We start from the raw sequence: 10,532 nt of genomic DNA, 5'->3' as shown, positions 1-10,532 counted from the left end.
GGGATAGAATGCAAAACAAAAAACAAACAAAACAAACAAAACGTAACAAAGGACGTACGGGACAGTAAATGTACTTCTCGTGATGTTACCACAACTTACATTCATTTGATGTGAACCTCTGGTGATACACCAGTAAGATAAGTTTATGTCTGGCTCCTAAATTTACGTGAAAGATGGCAAGAAATGTTGTTTCAAATTTGCTTTCCGATTATTATTTCAGATAAGACACTCCAGTAGTTGAAGATAAAAGGCCTGCAATGCATATCTACAGCAGATCTCCCAGTGTGAATGTCGAGTGTATGTACATATTTATAACCGGCAACGCTGTCACCCGATAACGATCAGATTAATCAAAATATTGTATGCCCGGGTCTACTTGTTGATTCCAGCTTTAGAAACAGGAAAGATAAATCCTGCAGTGAATACGGACACCTGCCAAATGTACAAGAAGTGTGCATATTGTGATATTGTACAACGTCGAGTGAAATAGAGCGTCGGGCCTATATAGAACACACAAAAGCTTACTTGTAGAAGCAGGAATCCCAGTAGGGACGCAGTGTAATAACGTTGGATAGAATATATTCGTAATATCATTACTACTCGGCGTTCACAGTTGTGTGCAGTAACCAGTTCCACGCTTTATTTGCGCAGCATGCTATGCGCACTTAACTGTAGACAGGAGTCGAGTTTAAGAAATTTCAGCCACCAACGTTGAAAAGTTCGATCTTAGTTAAGATCGTGATCTTAAATCCATGCTGTCTTAAGATCGGCTTTGTGCAAGCTGATTAGGGCAATTGTACGGTGATTGTAAAGTTGATTGTCGGGGCCTAAGATTGATTGTAACTCAGATTGCTCTGTGCAAGCGGGCCCTGGTCGAAGGTGTACAAGGCATATGTCACGTAAACATCGTGTTCTGTTTGAATCCGATCCAGAAAGGTTCTTGCAACGATTCAACTTCACCCCTCCGGTCCAAACAACAATGAGAAACAAACTGTTAATAGGACTGTTGTTTTTTCCTCTTTCGACAGTTCACAGGTCCCTGATCTTTTTACTGACTTGTGAAAGCGATATATATGCATATCGCAAACAAACAACCGATCCAGTCAACTCAAAGATCTCTATGACATCACGTCCATAAGAAAGGACTGAACTATAATGCATTTCCAGCAACCCTCGTCAGCAATGACAATGGAAAACACACTACAGTTATGTATACAAAAATTGACAATTTATCTAAGCCATATATACAGTGTTTGAATTCAGATTTTGATAACACATATAATATTTTCTACGGGAAACTCAACGCAGAAGAATGTGTAAAAATGGGGCTTATATTTTGACAAAAATTTCAACTCTTGCAATTTCCAATTTACTTAATAATTCTATTGCCAAGCCAATAATGAAACTACACATATGGTACTTTGTCTTTTGGTTACACTAAGAAATAGTTTCGCATGAAAACATCGCTTTTTAGTTAACATTTGTTGAAGGCATCCTCATGTAGAGAAGGAAATGGAACCTTCCCGACTTCCTACTGGTCTCATGCACTAACTTCTATACAGCTTCGGTATATAGTCTTGCAGTTGTAATGAAGATTTTAGTAATCGTAGTCCACTGGCATACACTGACCACAACACTCTTGTGGCAGTTTGAACTGACCTTCAATAGTACTGGGAGACTTGTGGTTTGCTAGGTGGAACATCTTCCCAGAAAACGAAAGGTTCGGTCCCTGAACTTGAAAGCTGTTACTTGTTGATACATTGGCTTGGTACAAAGGGCACTTAATAACGAATCCAGAAGTATTTATCTCAGCTGGGTAGCACCAAAAAAACCCCATTTGTCCGTACAAGTAAAACATGCACGCACGCATTCACACTCGACGTAGAAACACATTATTCCTCACCTACGAGTAAAATGACATGATCGACATGTCAAGTCGTTCCAAAAGTCAATAGCCGTACAAAGTTACAACAGAATTAGTACGATAGCAAATAATCTCCTGCTTTTTTACATGAAAGTGTTTTACAGCACCACGCTGTCACTATAACATGCACCGTTCAGCAATGACCCATAGCACCATGTTGGAGCCGAGTTCCTGTTCACTAGAGCCTGAAACTTACTCTGGTTCTCCAGCTCTCTCAGGAACATACACAGCAAGGTCGCCATCCTCTGTGGCACCGGCGACATCGTATGAATCGTTATCTCCTAAAGCGGACAACTCTTGCAAGACGGACTCGTCCAACGGGGAGTTATCAGAAGCACCGTTACCATCTTCATCTCTGCCCTCATCGCGCGGGTTGTCAGATTTTCCTTCATTGGAATCCTCTGCTGTAGGAGGAAAACCTGACCCATCTGAAACACCCTGTTCCTGTGGCATATCCTCACTAGGCTCTCCCAAACCTTCAAATATACTTCCAATTTCCGTCGCCCCATTGTCCGGCAGATCCATTGGTGTGCCTGACTCTCCATCCTCAAACAATCCAGTATGGTCGGGACCTGTTTCTTCCGGTTCCGCCACGGTATCTGCCTCCGTTGTGGCAACGTCCTTCTCCCTGTCCGACTCCCCATCACCAGGATCCTCCCGTGCGTCACAAACAGGCCCATCGGTGTTGTCATTTTCTTCCACATCAGCTTCCTTAGATGCAACGAGAGAAGTTTCATCCATACCTTCTGCTTTGTCCAAGTCGGGAGCCTGGGACAGCATCCCATTTGAAAGTGCCATTTCACGAGGGATGTCTTCCTCATCCTTTGGTTTCGTTGCTAAAGTTGTATCGATCGTTTCTATAGGTTCACCATTCGCAGGATGGGACTCACAGAGATTCTGCACAGGACTAGCTTCTTCTTTTGGGGCTTTGTAGGATTTCTCAGCATCGTGGACGCCATACTTCTCACATTTTCTTCTCCAACGTACAATACAGATGATGATAATGATGACAGCGATAAGGAGGGCCGCTCCGACTGCTATAATAATGATCAAATACAGTGGCAGAGGGAGCGTTGAGTCAGGACCTGTATCAACTGGCTTGGCGGTAGTCATGGAGGAAAATGTTCCTGGAAGTAAAGACCCAGAGAAGGTTAGAGAGGGTTCAGAAGCTAGCGGAGGGTAACACAGGTCTCAGAGGGCCCACTAGGTGACAGATGTCATATACTTTCACAGACTGTCACAGATATCAATGTCTCAGTTTGTGTGGGATCAGGAATTTCATACACTACTAATTTCGAAAACTTTCACATCTTGGCGACAAGCGTGGCGTCACTCTTGAGTGACATAATGTCACCATGGATTTCGATGACGAAATTATGCAATCGTCACATGTTGCATCAAAACTGGCCGGTCAGCAGGTTGTGAAAACACTCTATAAATGAAGTCATCGAGGTTAAACAAACAAATCTTACCGCTTAGAGTCAGATTACAGACGTTCGAAGCAGCAGCCGTCTCATCATTAGCATCTTGTATCGTCCATATGCCAGCGTCCCTGAATGTCACAGAGTCTATAGTGAGTGTGGAGTGAGTATCGTTCTTGGTTGCACTGTATCCCGCCTCGGCGTTGCTGCAGTTGGGGTTGCATATGACGACATTGATGTCGTCACTAGGCCTGACCCACACAAATCCGGTGTAATTGCCTGTCTCTGCCATTACTCGGTATTCTGTGTTAAGGGTAGCCTCCCCACCCTCGCACAAGCTCTGGGCAGAACATACATCTGTACAGAAAACAAACAGGTAATCAATGTTTTTATCTGGAAATATATATTCAATTGTCAAGTGAGTGAGTGAGTGAGTTCGAGTTCAGTTTTACGCCGCACTTCGCAATATTCCAGCTACACGGCGGTGATCAATAAGTAATAGAATCTGGACCGGATAATCCAGTGATCAACAACATGACCATAGATCTGTGCAATTGGGTACCGATGGCATGTGTCAACCAAGCGAGCGATCCTGACCACCCAATCCCGCTAGTCGCCTCTTACGATAAGCATAGTAATTGTCAAGACGTGCATGTGTTGCTGTGTGGCCTTGTGAATAGAGCTCAGTCACTAAACAGTTGAAGAGGGTTTAGAGCAGGGGTGACATAGATTGTGACTCCAGCTTGACTCCTGGGAGTTTTTGAAACGTCAGTCCCTTATTCACCAAGCAGAAAATGGTTACCCGGTGGGATAAGTCATGTCACTAATAACCTAACACTGCTCTGGCAGCTTGGGTTACCCGTGGTTGTAATAGCTAGATTGTGAGCATCCACTGTGTAATGACAAAAAAAAGATTCGAACCCGCGGTCATGAGTTTGGATACAGCTGATACTGTATCCCTAAATGTAAGGAAAGAACTGTCACAATGTACAGTTTACTCGGTTATAACGAACTCGAGGGGACCACTGATTTTTTATGCACAGTTTACTCCGGTTATAACGAACACGAAGGGGCCACTAATTTTTTATGTACAGTTTACTCCGGTTATAACGAACTCGAAGGGACCACTAATTTTAGTTCGTTTTAAAAGTAATAAGTTGTACGTATGACTATTGATATACAGCAAGTGTTTATGTCGACTGACATATAGTCACTAGACGGAACGCAGCTGTATATCACTCAGTTCGTTACAAGCGTGTTCGTTATATCCGTATGTACAGTACTTGTAACCGTTAACCTTTCCCGATGTGTCTTCAAAGCACAAAGGGGGCGGTGGGTAGAATATTGGTTAAAGAATTGGTTCGTCACGCCTACGACCCGGGTTCCATTCCCCACATGGGTACAATGTGTGAAGCCCATTTCTGATGTCCCTCGTCGTGATGTTGCTCAATACTGCTAAAGGCGGCGTAAAACCAGACTCACTCACTCACTCAGTCAAAGCACAACGTTAATATCCTATACGAGAGAAACAGTCAGGGAAACAGTAGTAGCTGGTGTTGTTGTTTTATCCCTTGAGCAAACACAAAACAAAAGATCCTTGGTTCGACGCCTAGGTTATATTTCTAGTTGTGAATTTAAATCTGAAAAAGAGGAAAGAACTGTGTATTGATTTCAGAATTTACTCCCCACAGTACCACCTTTGTGCATTGATGCTGAACCAGTGTTAAGACAGCCTCTGAATACAAGTACCTTGGAATTTATTGACAGCAGGTTAACGTGGGATACCAACACCGATGCCCTGAATAGTAAATTCAACAACGCCTCCATCTAACGCGCAAACTGAGATCTTTTAGTGTTTCCCAATCTGTTAGGATGTTGTTTTACACAACATTTATTCAGAGTACACTCAATTATTCTTGTCAGTGCTGGTTCGAGCCTCTTTCAGTCAAAAGCAAATCAAAACTTAACAAAATTGGAAATACAGCCATTGAAATAGTCGTGGTCACTTTTGATAACCTTTTATTTCTCTATGAGTTGGAGGAATTTCAGCGTCTTAAAAATCATTAATGACATAACCCATTTTTTATAAATCTAGAGTATAAGCTTACACATTCGGGCCGCCGCTGGTGCCAATTACCAAGACTAAACGAGCTAAGATGTCTTTTGTACCTCAATTTTCAGCAAATGGTGAATGTTCAGATATCACCTTATGCATTTGAGTATTCTAAAGCACATATTTGTCTCTATATTCTATGTTTCTAAATTTAGTAAAAGTTTTTATGCTTTGTAATCCAGAACGAATTCTTTCTAAGGTAATAAGGTATTGTTTGTCTTTGTCTGAGTGACGGTCTGTCCGCTCAGTACACCTAGTGGTGGGTTTCACCAAGATGGGGAAGGTCTGTGATACGCATTACTTCGGGTTTTCCTCCCACACGATGACGCCGTTATGTAACCGAAATACCGTGTGGTATTAACTGTCTCACCCACTCTAGAAATGGTTTAATTATCTTGCCGCATGTCCTGTTATTACCCGGTGTTTGATAGAGATGATGCATAACAGTACTAGTCTGTGGCTACGACCCGTACAGATATATGTGAGAACTGGCCTTCCAGGGCCCAAGAGGCGACTAACGGGATCGGACGGCCAGACTCGCTCATTTAGTGCATGTATATGCGTCATCGTATCTCAAATCACTGATATGAATCACCGTATTGTCTGGCTGCAACATGTCATCGGATAGATGTTGATCACTGAATTGTCTGGTCCAAACTGGCATGGGTTATTTACAGTTATCAATATACCTGGAATTATGCTGAGTGCGGCGTTGCACAACAAACAATCAAAATATTTTGTAGCTTGAGATTGTTTGTTTGTTTATGTATGTGAAGCAGCGTTAAACTCACCATGCCCAATGTAGGTCAGCCATATCAGTGGAAGTATACACAACTTGATGTGATCCAACATTGTACCCAGCTTACACCTGTAACAGCAACAATAATAATGGTAATTGTAATAATTATGATGATGATGGTAGTGATGATGATGATGATGATGACGACGACGACGACGATGATGAAGATGATAATGATGAAAACGTAGATTTTGTCCCACACAGTACAGTTTGAGTGAGTTTCGTTTTATGCCGCACTCAGCAATATTCCAGCTATTTGGCGGCGGTGTGCAAATAATCGAGACTGGACCAGACAATCTAGTGATTACCAGCACACATGGGTTGCTGAAGACCTTGATCTTCACGGGTGTGATGATAATGATGATGATGGTGATTATGAAGTTGGTGGTGGTGGTTGTGATGATGATGATGATGATGATGATAATAATAATAAAACACTTTATACAGAGTGAGTGCGTGAGACAGCTAACAGTTTACCTGTCTGCCTCCATGCGTGCACCGCTTTCTCATTGGCCGTGTCTTAGTACAAATATAATTGCTAAATATATGGAGAAGCTAAAGCAGTTTCTAACAAAACAGGTATTACACTGTTCCTTCTGTGAAAGTCCAGTCAGAATAAATTACTGACATCTTATCATCGTTTCACATTTTCGTTAAAATGGGAACCTGATATTCATGTTTGCTCGATAGATAGTCTTTTGCGCGATAGAAGTGTATGTAAAATTGTGCATTTTCAGTCAGCTTCTGCCATGTAAAATATGATTAAAGTTATGGTACATCGACGGTCAGACACTCTGGTATCGAACATTGACCGATCGTCCTTGAAATGCTGTTCTGCGAATTAAGTCGGTCTGTCAGTGTTCACCGTCAATAGAGGCTCGTGGCTGAGAATAGTGCATGCAAATATTTCTGACTTGTAAATCCTGTTAGATCGATGACTTATGCATGGGCCGAATTGTATGTCGGTTGGAGTGGGGTAGCTGTGTCGATTTCCACTCGTCCTCTCACTCTCTAGCACGTTCACACGGTAGACAATACAACCGGTCGTTTGTACACGCAGACCTTTATGAATATTCGACCAGAATTTTACATTCATGAAACGGACGATTTGTCCCGCGTGATGTTGTAGCGACACACAATCCCTTATCTGGGTAGTGAGTGTGTTTAGTTTTACGCCGTATCTAATACTATTCTAGCAACATCACAACAGGGATACTGGACTTCAAACATCGTACCTACGAGGGGAATCAAACCCGGGCCTTTGGGGTGATGAGCGAACGCTTTTACCACTGGGCTAACCCGATCGTCACCCCTGAGAAGTCCTATTTGGGCATCAATATGTATTATATCATAACAGTCAGACGTCCACGGCTGTGCTGACTGTATATATATCCATGTCAGTCAGATGTCCTTGATTCTGCTGACTATATATATCAACACAAATATATACCCACGTCAGTCAGATGCTGCAGCTGGCTGCCGGGTACATATCAGCTTAGTATATGCCAGTATTTCTATTCCGATACGTTCAATATATATGTATATGTGTACATAATATATGTTTGTAAAGACATATGTCGGTAAAACTTTTTCAGCATAGTCCCATATCAGCATATATGCATGTCGGGTGTATAAATTCATTAACATATAACCATATCAGTCAGATGTTGTGCTTGACTGTCGAGTGTAGTGTATATCAACATTAGCATATACCCGGACCAGTCAGATGTTGTGTTTGTCGGGCGTATATCATATATATGAACGCCATATCAGTCAGATACTACTACTACTACTACTACTACTACTGCTACTACTACTACTACTACTACTACTACTACTACTACTACTACTAATAATAATAATAATAATTAGTACGTATTACTACTATACGACGACATCTGCTTATACAGTAAGTACAGCTCACCATTGAGGCTTAACATCATAGCCAGTAGCTGCTTTCCTCTTGTATTAAAAACTGCTTTCCCTCTTCTACTTTATTTAAAGACAAATCAGTACTATAAATATTTCTAGATTCTGGTCAGAATATGTCCCTGGAACATCATGCTTGGCGTGAAAACTGACACAATAAGAGATAGATGGGTTATCGGATCTTTGTACATTTGGCTCTGTTGCTCTGGTAATGTAATACAGTTTGTACTTGTGCTGGGAACATTGTCTTACAAACAATACTGCCACCAACACCAACAAGAGCTAATCAGACTACAGCGTCCACTATCACGACCACCTTAAAACACCACAACACTACCTTAGGCAGGTCTCAGCCGATTAATCAATATGAGATCATATCGATCTTCCCTAAGTGGTCGATATGTGCATAGAAACACAAATATAAATAATAACAATATATACAAAGACTTACATTTATGATTTATAAATACAGCACCATAAAAAATATATATACTCACATATGCTAGCGATATTTTCCAAAAGTTGAACACAATTCACTGCCGTCTCCACCCTTGTGTAACGTACTGGGCATACAGAACATGAGGCACGCATATCCAGTGACTGTCTTGTAAATCGGAGGAGCTATGTAACCCGGGTGTAAAGAGGCTTTTGTGTTATGAACACGTAAAGAGGGCAGATTGTGAGGCTTGATGTCTGTACATAGCCCGCCTGAATGAAGAACATTGGCAGTTGCCTCACACAGGCTGTAATGTTCGTTCAAAGCTATATAAGAGTTGTGACAGTTATAACCTGAATCGATAATGAACAGGTGTGAATACCCGCAAATGGCATTTATGTGGCTTAGTCCCGTGGGACGCAAATCTGTCTCACTGAGAGTGAGTGAGTGAGTGAGTGAGAATGGTTTTACACTATTTGCAGCAATATTCCTTCAATTGCGAGCCAATAGGTTCACATATTCTATTCATGGTTGAATCGGACCCGGCTCTTCGCCGTGACGAGGGAACGCTTTAACCACCAGACTACCCCGGTTCCAGTATTACCAAGAGCAGGTGATGTATGCTCAACGAATAAACTCAAAACCATTCACATAGAATTGGGTTTCAATATGCATAGGTATCTAGTGAGTGAGTGAGTCTAGTTTTACGACGCACTCAGCAATATTCCAGTTAAATGGAAGCGGTCCCTAAATAATCGATTCTGGACCAGACAGTCCAGTGATCAACAGTATGAGCATCGATCCGCGTAATTGGGTACCGATGATATGTGCCAACCAAGCCAGCGAGCCTGGCCACCCGATCCCGTTAGTCGCCTCTTACGACAAGCATAGTCGCCTTTTATGGCAAGCGTGGGTTGCTGAAGGCCTATTCTATCCCGGACCTTCACGGGTCGCATAGGTCTCTAATTAAAACATACAAAGAAAAAATACTATCACTTTCTTTTCATCGGACATTAAACAAACTAAGGGTCGGTGAAAGTTTTAAAGTCCCGTACAATCATCCCGATATCGAAAGAATGGAAGGGTAGATTCTATTAATTATCCCAAATCATTCTTCCATTTGTTTCCAGTTTGTTTATATTGATATAGTGTCTTGGAATTAATGCCGCAATTTCACTGTCATGGTAACAGATGGCGTAGTGGTTCCGATTCAGCATATGGGAACGTTCTTCTTAACACAGGGAGGGGCGGTGGGGTAGCCTAGTGGTTAAAGCGTTCGCCCGTCACGGCAGACACGGGTTCGATTCTAAATATGGATGCAATGTGTGAAGTACATTTCTGGTGTCCCCAGCTGTCATATTACTGGAGCATTGCTAAACACGACGAAAAACTATATTCACTCACTCGCCCGAGCCGTCTACATGTAACTGAACTTTTTAGGGTAGTAACTTGTTCCACAATACTGATGTTTTGAATACCTCAATTGCCATTTTCTCAAGTTATCACACAGAAGCTAATTATCGTTATTTTTGTCCAGATATAATACTCCCGACAGGTCCAATATGACCAGCTGCATGTGGCAGAGTTAAACGTGTAGTGAAATGTCGGTGAATTGAACGTCGCAAGTCATGAATAGACTTGAAACATTCCGGCACCTTCAAGGCACTCGGGAGTTGACGTGAGTCAGTCGGTATGCAGGTCGGATGTCGTCTATGCTGTAATTACCGACGGCCCGATAAATAATCATTACAATACCGGCCTGTATATACCCAGTCATTGAAGTGGCTCAAGTCGTGAATCATCACTGCCTTGCTTTATGTCGGGGTATTGTCAGCCAAGGTCCTACCCAACACGGAACGTTGTATTAAAGGACGGTGCTGTACAACCACGCATGTGTATTACACGATTTC

General features: G+C 42.2%; 1 protein-coding gene across 1 annotated transcript; it reads right to left on the bottom strand.

Moving 5' to 3' along the window:
* Window positions 1-1,209: 1,209 nt before the first annotated feature.
* Window positions 1,210-8,917, bottom strand: LOC137291581 (uncharacterized). Its single transcript, XM_067822965.1, has 4 exons — window positions 8,684-8,917; window positions 6,250-6,326; window positions 3,397-3,702; window positions 1,210-3,051 (listed from the first exon to the last, which is right to left on the bottom strand). Coding segments are annotated over exons 1-4 (1,320 nt in total). The 5' UTR covers window positions 8,686-8,917; the 3' UTR covers window positions 1,210-2,116.
* Between the last annotated feature and the right edge of the window lie 1,615 nt (window positions 8,918-10,532).

This window comes from Haliotis asinina, chromosome 1 (genome assembly GCF_037392515.1).
Source record: "Haliotis asinina isolate JCU_RB_2024 chromosome 1, JCU_Hal_asi_v2, whole genome shotgun sequence".
In the NCBI taxonomy this organism is placed as follows: domain Eukaryota; kingdom Metazoa; phylum Mollusca; class Gastropoda; order Lepetellida; family Haliotidae; genus Haliotis; species Haliotis asinina.
Note: the sequence above shows the minus strand (reverse complement) of the source record. Positions and strands in the feature narration are given on the sequence as shown.